This window comes from Octopus sinensis, linkage group LG3 (assembly GCF_006345805.1).
Source record: "Octopus sinensis linkage group LG3, ASM634580v1, whole genome shotgun sequence".
Lineage (NCBI taxonomy): Eukaryota > Metazoa > Mollusca > Cephalopoda > Octopoda > Octopodidae > Octopus > Octopus sinensis.
The window spans coordinates 95,584,603-95,601,973 of NC_042999.1; the positions used below are offsets into that span (position 1 = coordinate 95,584,603).

At 32.9% G+C, this 17,371-nt stretch overlaps 1 protein-coding gene across 19 annotated transcripts in view; it reads left to right on the forward strand.

Annotated features, from left to right (window-relative positions):
• Positions 1 to 17,371, forward strand: part of LOC115209155 — a 1,103,332-nt gene that overhangs the window by 404,273 nt on the left and 681,688 nt on the right. For all 19 annotated transcript variants that reach the window (XM_036501160.1, XM_036501159.1, XM_036501162.1 and 16 more), the window contains 2 exons: positions 3,784 to 3,965; positions 15,139 to 15,260. In XM_036501160.1, coding sequence (XP_036357053.1) covers positions 3,784 to 3,965; positions 15,139 to 15,260 — 304 coding nt within the window. The remainder of the gene's footprint in view (positions 1 to 3,783; positions 3,966 to 15,138; positions 15,261 to 17,371) is intronic.

A 17,371-nucleotide genomic window follows, 5' to 3' on the forward strand; every position in this document is an offset into this window, starting at 1 on the left:
TGACTCCTACTCATAGAGTGTAATGGGTGCTTTTACATGTCACTGGCATGGGTACCAATTGTATGATACCGGTATCTGAAACAACTGCAATTTTGCTCAGTGTTTATTGCCCCTGAGCATTTGCCACACACAAAAACTATTTTCCCAATTAGCCTTCCTTTGATATTGCTGCACGTCTTATGTGACCATAGCTTACACTGAGTACATCTTATGGAGTTTCTACCTACACCTTTTCTACAGATCGAGCAGGGCCATCTACCTGAAGGGGTGTGTGCTGTGTTCACCTTCCTACTTACTAGAACTTTGGTCTTTGCGGCATTGACTCTAAGGCCTTTCAATTCTAAACCTTGCTTCCGCACCTGAAATTTCTTCTCTAATTCTGGTAGTAGTGATTCTGCTATGAGGGCCAAGTAATCAGCATAGAGGAGCTCCCAGGGGCAACCTGTCTTGAATTCCTCTGTTATTGCCTGGAGGACTATGATGAATAAGAGGGGGCTGAGAGCTGATCCTTGGTGGATTCCTACTTCTACCCGGAATTCTTCACTATACTCATTGCCAACCATAACCTTACTAATGGCATCTCTGTATAGGTCCTGTACAGTCCTTATTAACCAGTCATCAATCTCCAGTTTCTGTATCACCTACTAGATAGAGGATTGGTGAAACCCTGTCAAAGGCTTTCTCCAAGTCCACTAAAGCCAAGTATAGGGGTTTATCTTTGGGTAGGTATTTCTCCTGTAGTTGCCGTACCAGAAATATAGCATCAGTGGTGCTTCTACCTGGCACAAAACCGAATTGCATCTCATCTAAGCAAACTCTCTCCCTAATTGGTTGGGCTATGACCCTCTCTGTGACCTTCATCACCTGATTCAGCAGTTGGATACCCCTGTAGTTCTATCTAAAGCATCACCTTTACCTTTGTAGCAGTTGACTATGGTGCTGTTACACTGGCCATTGGGTATGACTTCATCATGAATTACCTGGTTTATGAGTGACTAGGCCATGTCCCGCACCACCAGATGTTTTAAGTATGTCAGCAGTGATTCCTGTTCAGCTGGTGGCTTTTCTTGGCTTCATACTCTTAATTGCTTTATCTACCAGGGTGCTATCTATTCGGATAGCTGGTCCCTCTACTGGGCCAACATTTGGCAGGCTCTTCTCCTTCAGTAAGCTGTCCCATAGGAATTTCCAGCTGCCTTCTATGTCTGAGGTCTGTAGCTCCTCCTGCCTCTCATCAAATTTCTTGATGAGTATGTCCCTAAATCTCTGACCATGTGAAGCGTTCTTTAGCTTCCAAATCCTTCTTTTTTGGATTGGTCTGCTTCTTGGCATCCTTCTGGCCTTGAGTCTTAAGTCACTAATGACTAGTGCATTCTGGCGGGTATATTCTTTGTATTTAAGGTCTTTGTATTTAAGAGCAACCCTGTGTCTCATGGTCTGGTGAGAATGAAATCAATCTGGCTAGCAGAGTCACCTGACTGATAGGTTATCAGGTGGCTGTCTGGCTTCCTGAAGTTAGTGTTGCAGATTAAAAGGTTACATGCATCATAGAACTCTAGTAGCCCATTTCCTTCATCATTTCAGGAACTAATACCATGGCCCCTGTGTACACCAGTAAAGATACAGGATTGCCACCCAACATGCCCATTAAAATCTTCAGCTGTAAAGATAAGGTCATTGTCAATCATTTTTGAGGTATCCTGTAGAAGGGTATCATAAAAATGGTCCTTCTGATCATTTGGTAGGCCCACTTGTGGGGCGTAGGTAGAGATAATTGTAGCTGTGCTGTTCTACAAAAAAGTGTGCACTATTTATGTATTTATGCATTGCATTATTTATGTATTGTAATTCCTGAAAATGAAGCTTCTGAAGAAAAATTTTAATGCAAGATGTACAGTATGTTATTCTAAAGTTTTTGAACATACCCACCTATTTCTTTATTTCACCTTGTAGCGGTTGATAAAAGCTGTGAACATTGCCTTTCCTCTTTTGAACTAACTAATTGAAAGATACATTAATAGTAACAGTCTATTCAAATATTTCAGATATCTTTAATTTAGAAAGTGCTTTGACTGATTGTTTTTTCAAATGAAACCTAGTTTACTATTTACTGATTATTCAAAAGGTTTTTGTGTGAAATATAATCTATAAAGTCATTAATTTCACCAGTATACAAAGGAACACTTAATGATTAGTTTAATGAGAGAAAAAAATTGAAGAATTTTTCATTTGAACATTCCTGACCCCATTGAAATATAAATACATCCTCTTCAATTAATGGCATCAAACATATCTTAAGGGATATACTTTTCATATTGTTATATAAACAGTTGAAACACTGTCCAATGAAATTGCTAAATCTATCACATATTAAAATATTTTCTCTGTAGACAGATAAAAAAATATTTGAGGTTTATTAGTTAAGTATATAAATAGATAATACTTTTGCTTGATGCTTGACATATTTATTTACAAACACAAATATTTCAGTGAACTCTATTTATCATATTGTTCAGAACAAACATTTACATTTGTTGTCTCATTGATTATGTCTTTTCAAAGAATGCAACATATATATATATGAATCTGATGTTATAAATAATGTATAAGCGACAGTGTATACAACTGACCAAATATGTGGCTAAAGAAAAGTGTTGATATTCTATTATAGTATCTAAAGTTTGAGAAGATTGGAAGGTGTCTAGTGAGTTGTTGGGTCTATTTGTTACTAAATAATTATGTTTCTGTAATAAATGTATGTATTATTAATGTCAACTGTGTATTGCAGTACGACAAAAGAACTTCAGTTGTAAAATTAAATAACAAGCAGTAATTGGTGAAAAACTAGACTGATCCTTGGCATATACCTTGTGTATAATTTAAGTGTAAATAAAATGAGAACTCTATTGAGTATCAAAATCAACTGTTGGTATGAACATAATCTGCAAGTAGATAATACTGTGAATTTTTTAATCAAATACAAATATTTTCAAACCTACAATATTTTGGTATAAACCAGGAAACAGAAAAGGGAGATGTGAAAGAAGCAGGAATGTCTAGAACAACTAACATCAACCAATTTGAATACTAGTTAACTACAACATTCTGGAAATCAATTAGATAAATATTTATTGGATTATTTTGGATGAGCTAACAGAAATGTAAGTGTAACTGCATTGACTGTGAAAAGTGAAATAATAAAACAATGAAACTATAGTCAAATTTTTGGAAAAGTTAACTAGACTTAGTGAACAAAAATAGTGTAGACTAAATTGATTAAAGGAAGCCAGAAGTGATAGAATTATAGTTTAGTTCAATTGTTTTCTTAAACTTACTATTCTTAAAAATGTCTTTCAGTACCTTGTGTTTATACTTCATTATCTTTTAAATCTTTTGTTATAAATGTTTTAAAACTGCCATCCTGACATTATTTTATATGAAAAACATTTCTTTTTTCTTAGTTGAAAAAGAATTATTATGGTTAGAGTGTTAGTGAAAAAATATTGACGTGCAGCTGAGCTTTATCTTTGCTTCTTCATAGCCTATATGCTCTGCTTTAGATATTTTTACTAATTTGAGAATAATAATGACCTCAAGTACTTATTTTAGGCAACTCTTTAGAACAGAAGTTTAGCTCAAAAAATTTGAGATACATAATTACTCTTACTAAGATGAATTTCTAACATTTAATTAAATGTTCTATGCACTTGACTATAGCTATTATTCTTTACAAATTTTGCAGTCCTTTATTTTACATAAATACTTTTTTCTTTTGTTTTGCAGGCTTTGGGCTGAAGTATTTCGGGTTCATGGAGATGGGGAGTACATGCGATGGGAACGTGTATCAGATGATGTGGTGCCTGTGAACATATCCTGTATTGAAGATACTCCGGACACAATATTTCAAATAACTGCTTACAATCGACATGTGGAGAAAATATTTGATGTTAAAATAGTCCAACCAGGTAAGTACCTAAACATCTGGATATAAACAATTTTGTATGTTACTCTTCTTGAGTTCTAGTTTCTAGGTTTTATTAGAAAGGACGTAAATGTATAAAGTAGGAGAAAATGAGAAACCAATTTCCATTTCCAAATGTTGCACTTATTAAAAAAGGATAAGTGTACTTGAGATATACATGAAATAAATTTCGAATGAAAACATGTAAATTATGTAAATTTATAAATATGCTATTATTTCTTAATAAATATCATTTTATTGCCTATAATCTTTTCCAAAAATGATTGGTATTCTGTTGGTATGTTAATATTACATGAAAAGATATCAGAATGTACATTGAGAGACCAATTCAAATGTATTTGCAACAAAACAATTAATTTTTTTCATATCATAATTTTCGTATGAAGAATTCTTTATTCCTTATTTATTTGATTGTAGAACTGGTAAAAGAAAAAAGAGTAACTAAAAAGGGCTGCACCAAGTTAACTGAAACTATAGGAATAGTTCTTGTAGTTAATTACTGAAATTATAACTTTTTTTCCATGCAATGTAGTTATTGTAGTGAAATATCAATACATCTTATTTCAGTTGATCTAGATTAAATGTATTTTGTTTTTTATTGTTTACCTTATTTCTCACCCACAGCTTTATTAGTCAGATATTTCCTTTGTGTGTGTGTGTTTATGTGTATGTGTGTATACATATATGTATGTATATTATTAACATAATCATCATCACTTAGTGTCTGCTCTCTGGATGTTTTGACAGGATCCAATGGATCAGAGGATCACATCTTGCTCCAGTGTCATAGTTTTGGCATGAGTTTTACAGTTGGATGATCCTCTAACATCAATAACTTTACAGGGTATATTTGGGTGCTTTTTTACATGGCAAGTTAAGAGATTGGGTGAATGCCTTAAGCAATTGTTGAGAGGTTAAAATATGATAAGGAGAGTAGGAACAAGCTTGCTGTTTATAAGGGAGATTCATTACTACCTTGTAGAGAAGATTCATACCTTCAGTTTCTCCCATATGAATGAGGGAAACTACAGTAGGAACACAAAAGAAGTAAATACAGTGATGACGAGTTGCTAGAAATTATCATCATGTTGTCATGCCAAGAGATGTGTATAAGATGTATATAGTGGGGGCACAAAAGAACCACTGACAGTGGTGAGTCAGGATGTAAGATAGTTGGAGGAGAGTGAAATGGATATAAACCTGTGAAAGAGGTCAGGTATATATAGGAGATGAAGGTTGCAAATGGTGAACAAGGATGGTCAGTATGAGTGTATACAATAAGAATTGTATACACTCATACTAATTGAGTTCAGAGAAGAGAGAATGGTGACCAATAATACACAGATGGAAATATAGCATATAGTAACAGGTTTGTTTTCATTGCTTACATTAGCAGAATGGGATTGGATGTGGTTGTGTTTGGTAAGAATGAAGAATAGATGTCTATAGAAAATAGCTGAGGTCAGAGGTTACAAGTGGGGGAAACAGAACAATGGATATGAACAACGAGTATGTGCGGAGAGTATTGGAAATAAAAGTAAGAAATGAATATCAATAAGAAGTAGCTTGGATAAGTGACCCAATCATCTGGGTGGAGATGGGTCTATATTATGTGCATTATGAGTTAGCAGCCTGAGTCATGATATGCCAGCAAGGCTGGGCAAGTCTTCCTGAGTACTGTATAAGGCCAATCATCCTTTGTTATCTCTTATGCAAGTCTCAGCAGCCTAAAGTCAACCTTCATCCATCCTATATCTTCATGGATCCTTTCCATTACGTATACATGTACATGTATATTTATACAGGTTGGCTGGCAAGTAAGCATGCATATGTACATACCTGTCTACATACATGCATGCATATGTAAAACCTGCCTACACACATGCATGCATATGTGTTTACATATATATGCACATATGCATGTAATTTCATAACTACAATCATATTAGGGCATAACAAATATATTTCATCTCACCTACCTCATTGCAATGTGTGTCAACACTTTCTCTACCAAGTTCTTTATCTGCTCAGATTATATCTCTGATTCTATTTTATGCACTTGCTTTATACTCTAACCATATGCACCTCTACATAGATGACATTATATCGTTCATCTCCAACTTCTACTTTCAGACATCTTTTGCATTCAGTTCCAACACTCTAAGCAAATATGACAGTTTTCACAAACTAAGATATTTATTCATCATAAAGTGTGTGTGTGTGTGTGTGTGTGTTGGGGACTGGGAAAAGTATCATGACAATCTAGTGTCAGTTATCAGCACTAAAACATAGATACATATCTCAAGGAAATGTGCAAATATGTCTACTATACCTTAGGCAAAATGTACTACTAATGCCTTTACACTTCCTTCAAATGTTAGTCTTAGAATCTTTGTTGACCTCTCATAATGGCAATGCATAAGAATGCCACTTAATCAAGGTCACAAAACTTCCCTTTCAACATCAGAAAATACAACCACTTATGTAAGTTGATGTTATACAAAGCACACAGAGCAGGCATATCATGCATATTCGCATTCTGATCTACATTTTTTTCTAAGCAAATATCCAGTGGTCTTAAGTCATGTGCAAACTATAGATCCTATTTTTCCTTTTCTAAGATGATTTTTTTTACTTCTTCCAACTAGTATTTTGTCTCATGGACATTTACTTCACCTCAAAACAGGGCAAGGTTTCCTAGAAATAAATCAGATATTTTCTTATATAAATTCTAAATTTATAAATTTACTTAGGCTTTATAATCTCAATGAAATTTCACTATATAAAATATCAAATGTTGGTTTTGAAGCAAATGTAGCTGTGTATTATCTTATTAATTATAATGTAGCCTGTTAGTAATTTTCAGGTGAAAAGTGCTGATGGATCTTTTAATAACAACACTAACCAGCAAATTTTATTTGGTATCTTCTTATGCTGGAAAAGTCAAGAGTTGTATATTGCTGACCTAGGTCCTCTTGATGATATTTCTTACCTTTTAACTATATCTTAGTCCAAGCCACTTTTGATTGTCAGTCTATTGAATTTTAAGTACATTATAATGGAAGTACCTTTTTGATGCATGGCTTAGAGCAATTAGGGTATTGCACTCATGATTGTGAGATTGTGGTTTCAATTCCCAGACCAAACGTTGCAGTGTGTTCTTCAGCAAAACACTTCATTTCATGTTGCTCTGTGATCATTTTGTCATCTGACATGTGGCACATGGTGCACCTGTACAGGTAATGTCAATTTGATGGAGGGAATGAGCTTATGTGAACACAAACATTTGATCACTATAAACAAATCATCTGTATGGCCTAATGATGAGAGAGTCCATTATATATATATCATCATCATCATCATTTAACGTCCGCTTTCCATGCTAGCATGGGTTGGATGGTTCAACTGGGGTCTGGGGAGCCCGAAAGCTGCACCAGTCCAGTCATATATATATATATATGTATCATAATAATAATATTAGGGAGTATAACTCCAAACTTACAGGGAAAAATTCAATTTAGTATTAAATCAAATTTCACAGTATAAATATAAAATATGAATTAGAATAAAATTAAATATTGGGCTATAACTGAGTTAAGGATATTCGAGAGTTTATTATGTTTTTTTAAAGCCATATTATATCTTTATAGGTAAATACATATTTCTATCTATTTTTTTACATTAAAAATAAATATTTAACATAATAAATGTGTTGTAGGAAATAATCCTAATGTTTTAAGTTTCTAATTTAGATAATGGAGTTTTTTCTATAAGAAAAAATATTATTTTATTTATTTCTTAAATAAATATTGTTTTAACTCTATTTGCTTATTTATTTAACTATTATCATTAACCTGAAGATTGACTATAATTTTAATTCGAATTTATTTCAATTGAATTTAAACTTAATGGTAATTTGAATTTAATTATAGCCATGAAACATACGTAGTGTTTTTACTTATTATATTATATTTATCATTCATTTTATACTTTTTGAAAATAAAAAAATATATATATATATTATATTAATTATATATATTATTTGTTATTTATGTCTATCACTGTTTGAGTTGCATAATGGTGGTTTTATCTCTAATTCATATTTTATATATATATATATATTGTGGCTGAAGCTGGTATCACATAACTGGCACCTGTGCTGGTGGCACGTAAAATACACCTTTCAAGCATTGGGCCTCACAGAGACAAAGTGCTCAATTCTGGTGGCATGTGAAAAGCTTCTTTCAAGTGGTGTTCTCACGGAGACAATGACTCAAACCTTTGGCATTATGTCGTACTTGAGAAGAAGACCCATCAAGCCAAGTAAAATCACAGTTATGGCAGATACTGGTGTCATGCAAATAGCAGCCATGCTGGTGGCATGTGAAAGCACCCATTACACTCTCGGAGTGGTTGGCATTAGGAAAAGTATCCAGCTGTAGAAACCATACCAAATCAAACTGGGGTCTGGTGCAGCGTTCCAGTGTACCAGCCCTGGTCAAACTCTCTAACCCATGTCAGCATGGACAATGGATACTAAATGATGATGATGATGGTGTGTGTGTGTGTATATTGATTAACAGATAACTGGCCAACAAATTTTTTGTTGCATTCATATCAACACTTGGTATTACCTAATTTGAGTGCATAGATTTCAGATCTGAAGTTGGTTATTTTCTAGATGCTCTAACTTTTTTGCAATCAAAGTATTTAAAAATCTCAACATTTTATCTTCATCACATTGACATCATTATCTATCAGGAGAAATATGTGATTAAACTCTTTTTATATTAGCTGGGTAATAAAAAAGAAAATGCAGAATAGTATAAATTTATTCAAGAACACAATTTGAAACACTTTCCTTGATAGGCAAAGGTTATAGGTTTATATAAAACTGATAAATAAAACATTAGTTATGATGAGGAGACAAAGCTCAAGTGCAGTCTATTTATGCAGGAATTTGCACTTGAAGCTCTTGCGTTTGTGGACTGTCTCAGGACAATTTCTCTTAATGCTCCAGCCATAGTTCTGCCATCATATGTTTACCCATCTCCTTTGGTAATGCTCTTCCATGGTCTTGAGGTCTGATGGAATTGTTTGCTTTCTTTGTCTCTTACTGCTCCTAGGTTCACAGGGAATCTATCAAGATGACAGTACAGAAAATGGAGTTTGACACTCATGTTACATCCAAAATTACAAAAAGCTGACAACATTTTAGCTATGACAGTTTCATAGTTGTCAAACTTTTTATTACTAAGAAAGTTTTCAATTACTGCCATGAATGAAAGCCATGCGGTGCTTCCCTTGCCATTCATCTATCAGGCAAATCCTTGATTGCATACAAGTGCACTAATCTATGATCCATCAAACACACCTGCCTTGATCTTCTCGAAGGACAAAACAGGGAGAACAGAGATTATAGGGTTTGGACAAAATAATGGAAACACCTAGCATCATAGCATCATAATTTTGAAATATCTATAAAACTGTCAAAAGCTTGATTTTTCTTTTTTTTTAATTATTATTAGTCTTGCTTAATATGTTTTGCTAAAATTGCTGTTTCTTTTCAAATATCATCTGACATTGGTAATTAAAATTAATTAAAATGACAGATCTATCAGACTTTCAAAGAAGTCAAATTGTTGGTGCTCATATGGCAGGCACTAGCATAATGAAAATGGCTGAAATGTTTATTGTATCAAGAAGTACTGTCTTGAAAGTAATGAAAGCCTTTGAGAAAGAGGGGAAAATCTCCTCATTGAACAAAACTCCGGATGAAAACCAAAACTTTCAAATAGGGACTGTTGGACTCTTACACGAATTGTTAGAAAGGATCACAAAATTACAGCTCCCAAAATTACTGCAGAGCTTAATGATCACCTGAAGAACCCAGTTTCCATAAAAACTGTTCACTGGGACCTGCACAAAGCCAGATTTCACAGGAGGGCTACCATCAGAAAACCACTACTTTCAAAAACAAACATTGCAAAGCATTTAGAGTGGAGTAAAAACCTACAGAATTGGTCCATAGAGCAGTGGAAGAATGTTATTTTCTTGGATGAGTCATCCTTTACATTATTTCTAAATACCAGCTAAGTATATGTATGGAGGAAGCCAAAAGGAGCATTTGACCCAAACTGTCATCTTCCAACTGTTAAACATGGAGCAGGATCTGTGATGATCTGGCAGGGCTATATCTTGGAAATCCACTGGCCCAATGGTTTCCCTTCATGGTAGAATTAATAGTCAAGACTATTTAAGCATTTTATCTGATCAAATTCATCCAATGGTTGCAGAACTGTTTCCGGAGGGAAATGCAATCTTTTAGGATAATAATGCACCAATTCACACTGCTAAAGTTGTTACTGAATGGTACGAGAAACATTCTAGGGAAGTTGAGCACCTTATCTGGCCACCACTCCATATTATTGAACATTTATGGTGCATTTTAGAAAAACAAGTAAGGAGTTGATATCCTCCATCATCATCACTACAAGAACTGGAGACTGTTTAAGCTGAAGAATGGACAAAAATTCCTTTGGAAACAATTCAAAATTTGTATGAGTTCATAACTCATAGAATTCAAGCTGTAATTACTGCCAAAGGCAGTCCTACTACATATTAAAATAAATTTGTTTTAAATTTTAAGGTGTTTCCATTATTTTGTCCAATCCCTGTATATGTTAGAAGCATTCATCATCAGTATCTAATGCCTTGACAAACTGTTTCCTCAAGTCCAGCTTGATGTGGAACGGAGGAAAAATGATCTTTTCTCTAGTGTTTCATGTATTGGCCACTCCTTCTGGTTCCATTGCTTCTCTCAGCTTAGCTGTCCCACATGTAAAGATAGCAGGGATACTTTGTATATCCTTTTTGTTGAACTAGGAGGAAATTAGCCATTTGGAGGTCCATACAAATTATCCAGTGGTGCTTGTGGTATTCTAGTAGGTCAGTCACAGTTTTAATGTCATTATGCACCTTTCATAAATATACAGAATGACCAACTAGAACAGCTGCATAGACATTGCCATTATGCAGTAGAACACACTTCAGGCTGCACTTTGAACTATCTAGAAATAATTGCCAATTACTTGGATTGTTCAATAAAATCCCTAATGTCTGAAGAAGATCTGAAATCATATGACAATAAATAAACTTATTCTCCTCTGTAAAAAATGACACAAAACCTGCTCTTGGTTTTGGAAGTATGAAGCTTTTGTTGTATGACTCAGTAGACTCTTTTCTTGCAGCCTGGAGGTTAACACTTCAGTTGCCTTTTTGGAGTGATCTGAATCATACACAAGGTCATTCAGCTCAGGCTGGCTATGCTGCTGAGTTGATGACTCAAGGATGTCATTAGAAGGATAATTAGATTCTGAAAGTATTTCTTGACTTTCATCATCAGTCCCTTGCTCTTGGTTGCTATCCACATTGTCAGATGGAGAAAATCTTTTAAAACCTGGAAGTGGTTGCTTGTCAGAGTGCAGAGTAGGTCAAATTGCTGAGGGAGTACTAGGACATGAAATTTTTTTTGTCTATTTTTCTTGCCAATACCTATTGTATTGACAAGACAAAAATAGCAGTCATTTGTGTGGTCTTTCGGTTCTTGCCAGGTTATGGGAATTTTGAAAGGTAAACCCTTATGTTACCTTTTTGTCCAGTCATGCAGTATTTCCTCGCAGTTATGACACACAATACATGGAGTCCATTTTTTGTTTTGGTCACCAAGAATAAGTCCAAAGCACACTTTATAAGTATGCCTCACAAATGGTATTATATTGTGCCTTTGATGAATAAGCATGAAGCATCCACAAATGTAACAGAAAGCATCCAGCTTGTTGGTACATTGATGTCTCTTTGTAGTCATGATCAGATCTGAAAGGGAAAGAAAATAATTTTAATGTCTCTGTTGATAACATAAACGTCTAAGTAATTAAAATGACTGCAAATGGCCAGAATGCAGAACTTAAATTTGCATGAAAACTAGAGCATGTAGAATATAATCATTTTTAGATTTGAATTTAGCAGGTTAAAAAACAGTAAGAATTAGTAAAAAAAATCTTATGCAACTGAGATTTTGAAAAAAAATCTGTTGTCTTGTGTTATTAATATTCTCTTTTCTTTCTCAATAAATTGTAGACATCTTAAAATTCATATAGTTGCCTTGATAAAATATGAAGAAATCTTAACATCTATCTTAATGTTTATGTACATACAAAAGTTGACAATTGAAGGTCAACATTTCAGAGCTAAATTTTTGAAATTATTCTCTGTACATGAATCACTTATTATGCTTCCATCCCCTTTTCGGTTAATTTCAATCTTATTTTAAAGTTCTAGATTCATAGTTTGGGGAGGAACACACTTTGAAAGAATTCTAACTACTCAGTTGCTAGGAAATTTGCTGAACTGATATGAGCTAATGGTTATAGTATTGTTTCATTAAATATTTGGAATAATCTATCATTTGAATCTTTTTCAATTCCCTGTGTGTGTGTGTGTGTGTGTGTGTGTGTGTGCGTGCGTGCGTGCGTGCGTGAGCATGAGAGAGGGGAAGGGAGTGGGGAGAGAGGATCTCTTTCACCAGAAAAGAGAAAGATTGAGTGAGAAGCTACTAAAACTGTACAAGGACCCTAATGTAAAGTAATGTGCAAAGTGGAAATTAAGATATATTGATAGGGCTTTCATTAGTCAAGATTGACCATAGATTTGCATGTATATGTACTGCCCTAGGCAAGATTTTTTCAGAAGATTAGAGCTTTTCATGCATTCAAGTTTTCCCTCTTCAAGCCACTAATGTTATCTAAGTTAAAGGTCACTGACTTGGGCTAATACAAGTTGGCACCAGTAACATCACTATTGACACTGTCAAATGCAAAGAACCAGAAAAGATACTGCAAGGCATCTTGACCAGCAAATCGTTCCACTAATCTGCTACTCTAGAATGGGGCTTTTTTTTTCTTTAAAACGTAGAGAAGTAAAGTTGACCTTGACAGAATTTGAATTCAGATTGCAGGGAGAAGAAATAGAGCAAGGCATTCTCTCCAATGCTCTAATCATGCTTCCCATTTGTTGCCTTTATCTTAGCAAACTAATCCTTTTATCTTGCACAGATGATGTATTGATTATAAGAAAAAGTAACCAGCATTAAGAATTTGTATATTAGCCAATAACAGTTAATATCTGCTTTGCATAAATACCAAATCATTTTATACATTGATTATATTCAAACAATGCAAAAATAATTTGCTAATTATTTACAGTTGAAGTTTTTTAATAACATTTACTTTTTTTCCTGATTTAAATTAATGTATCACATGAAGGAAATGTAATAATTTATATTCTGAATTTATGTATTTGCAAACAGAAGTTAAAATTTAACCATATGCTACAAATGATTATAGCTTATTAGAACATTATTTAATAAAAATTACAAAAAGAAAAAGAAAAATACTTTAAAGTGAGACAAAAATTTAATAAAACATTTTAGAAGTTTTAGTTAAATTTTCATCTATGAGATTTAAAATTTTACTTTTCTTCTTGTTTCTTGCTAATTTTGGTTATGGAAAGTGGACATTTCAGTTGCAGATCAATATATATGGAAACCTAATTAGCATTTTTAGACATGTTTGCTAATATTACCTATGTATTAATCATTACTTACTCACAAAAGATTTATTGAAATAATGATATTAGACATTAAAAAAACATCTAATAAGAATGACATGCCCATTGACAGGACTCTCATAATATATATATTGCTTACCAGGCAACTACATTACTAATCACAGCAAAGTACATGTCATTCATTGCGATTTCAGTTTTGCCATTCAATCTATTATTCTTTTTCTATCCCAGTTTGATGTTTTTAATGTATCATATCATTTAACTTAGCCATTAAATCTATTATTTATTCAAATTAATATAATATCTATCTTAGACTATCCTCACACCAATTCATAATTTCACAACTCTTTTAAAAACAATATTCTCACAATAATATTTTACCTATCTTGCATAATATGTATATTTTTCTAAGCTTTCAATGGTATTTTCAGTACTTTGAATATGAAGGATTTTTTTTTTTTGGCATTTTCTTTCTTAGTAACTTCTATAAGTTCTCTGTATTCATCTACTTTACTTTTTGTACATTATTTTGTCAAAATTTTATCTTTTTCAAAGGCTTAACATTTATGCCAATGATTAGATTCTCTAAATGATATTGATTTTTACTCTAACCGCTCCTTTAAAATTACAGATTTTTTTATTTATAATCAATCTGCTCAAGATTATGTTATATCTCCTGCGTATTGATTGGTTATACTACATACTAAGAATATATAATCTTACCTTCACATTCTGTTTTGAATAATTTTATGGATCCCAGTTATTTCTTTATGGTTTAATCTTTAATTAGCTCTTTATTTTTCTCAGAGCTAAATACTTTCTCAGGTTTCCAACTCATTGAAATCTTTAACTGATTATACTTTATTTAAACTAAGACTTCTTTTTACTGAAATTCAAGTCATATATTTTAGAATTTAAACTTCAAGCAAATCCATTTCCTTTCTTATTGCATACCTGATGAGGACAATCATTAGGATGCCAATCAAGCTATTTGTAAAGTCAAGGACTACTCTAACCCTTTGTCTTCAGTATTGCAGTAAGGCTTCAAAAATATAGAATCCTTCATCAATTTGTTTTGTATACCTATTGAATTTGCACTGGATGATTTTTGTTACCCAGAACAATATTTGAAGAAAATCAAATTTAAAGTTTAAATCAAAGTCATTTTGATAACAATGACAAAATCTTTAAAAATATTACCATGTTTTTGCACATTTTTCATAAATGAAACCTGCTGACAAACATTTTTGCTATATTTGGCAATCATGCTATGGTTTAAGTTTTTCATATGAAATGCCACATCATCTCTTTTGAAACACTTAAATTGATATTTTCAAATGAGATTAAAAAAATAATTCAACTGGAGGTAAGATTTGAAATGTCAAACAACTAATTTATTTAGATGTGTAACTGTTCATTAAGATATGAGTATACCATTGACTTGAACAAAAATGCAAAAGAATCAGTAGTTTATTTTATCGTAAGAAATAAAATATAATCAAAATTTTAAATATTTTTTTTCTTTTTAGGAACTATTATTTGCCCTGCCACAGATTGTTTTGTGCACTGGCGAGATCCTTGGTATGACTGTGAGTGGGGTCTCAATTTCACGTCAGCTCCGGATGCACGGAAATTTAGGGACTGTTGTTCAGTAAGTAAATGCATAAAATATTTTCTGATAATTTCATACATTCACTTTTCCACGGTACCTCTTGCTTTCTCTTTTCTTCTCACTATGTACTTGTAGCTGCACATTTACTCATTATGTTTTCTGTTCCTTTAGTCTTGTATTTCAATATTCATAATCCTCATAGGTTACATCATTCTACTTAGATGTATTTACAAGATATGTCCCAAGATCTTTGGGCCAGTATAACAAAAATTAAACAACCCTCAATAATTTTTTGAATTGTTTACATTTTAATGGGATTTTTTAAAAATTATATATTTTGAAGAAATACTTTCTAGAGTATATTTTCTACAATTTTGGATCTCAGCAACTCAGTATGTCATAAAATCAAGAGAAAAAATAATCTGTATTTCATCTGCTAGAATAGTTAAATGAGACGAGTTTTGTGCACTATAAACATAAAAAAAGTAATTTACTGGATTCTCATAGACAACTGGGGTCTTTTCTTTTTTTTATGACTTTTTAGCTTTATCAGTTAACAAAGTCTTCTGGATTATAAAATTTCTGCTTCAAATTTTCCATGTCAAAATAAGTGGGATGATTCTGAAAATTTAATTATTTTCTTGAATTATTGAAAAAGGTGCTTTACTAATATCACTAGGTTAATTCAAAAGAAGAAAACAATTCCCTGTTTAATAATAGGATTTGAATTCTTGATAATCAACATGTGTTTCTAGAATGATAGATCTCAATGACACTATGTAGTAGAATGATGAAACAAAAGGCTTAGTATGGTATCAAGAACTTTTGTCATTACATCACTTGTACAACCAATATACTTTAACCTCTATGACTCACTCCATTAATAGCATTTTTCTAAAAGAAGATAAAGCTAACTATGTAAACCAGAAAAAATGCAGAATAAGAGAAACTTGAGAAGCATTAATGAATCAACTATAATTTTTAAAAGCTGACACCAAACTTAATAATAGATAAATAATAAACTGAATAGCTTTAACAATAGATAAAGCAGAAGAATGTATATAACATTAATCAGCTATAACCATTGGGTTACTTATAGTTACATATATTTACACTTGATATATGAAGTAAGTTGTTATTTAAACTAGAAAGAATATAGGAAAATTTTTCAGTTTCACTTAAAATTCTAAGCAGAAATTATTTGTTCTTAGAAATTAACATTAAACATATAAGAAGATAATTTAGTTGTTTTTCTAAGCTCAATAAATAGCAGCTTAAAATGTCAAACAATGTGTGTACATGATTGTACACATGCACATACACATACATGTACCATCATTATTTATTTTGGTGCAAAGGAAATCAATAGTTTTCACAATGCAAAAATCATTATTTATTTAACTGCTTCCTTTGCAATAAAATAAGAGCCAATTTCTAAATACATTGTCAAAGCTCTTTTGTTGAAGATTATATAGTGAGTATATATATTTTTCTTATGTATAAATAACATATTATATAAGTAAGTTGCATCAGTGTGCAAGACCTGTTATTCTTTTTGCTGTCCTTCAAAACAACACCAGCTCTGTTGCATTTACTTAAGATTTATCTCTATCTTTCACTAACACTCTGTTTTCAAAAAGGAAAATATTAAATAAAGATTCATTTAGTATGTAAGGTGCTTCAGTCCTTCTAGTGTTCAAGTCTTCTCTGCTGTAGTGATTGCCTCATGAAAAAGTTATATTGTTTTCTGCAAGGCAGTTATTTCAGCAGTGAATATTACAATACTAAAGGTTATTTTGAGACAATTAATTATCATCATCGTCATCATCGTTTAGCATCCATTTTCCATGCTGGTATGGGTTTGACAGTTCAACTGGGTCTTGGAAGCCAGGAGGCTGCACCAGGCCCCAATCTGATCTAGCAGTGTTTCTACAGCTGGATGCCCTTCCTAACGCCAACCACTCTGAGAGTGTAATGGGTGCTTCTTACATTCCACTGGCACAGGGGTCAGAGGATCCGGCATCGACCACGATTGGATGGTGCTTTTATGTGCCACTAGCATGGAAGCCAGTCAAAGTGGCACTGGCATCGGCCATGTTTGGATGGTGCTTTTTATGTGCTACTGGCACGGGGCTCACAACTACAATTTC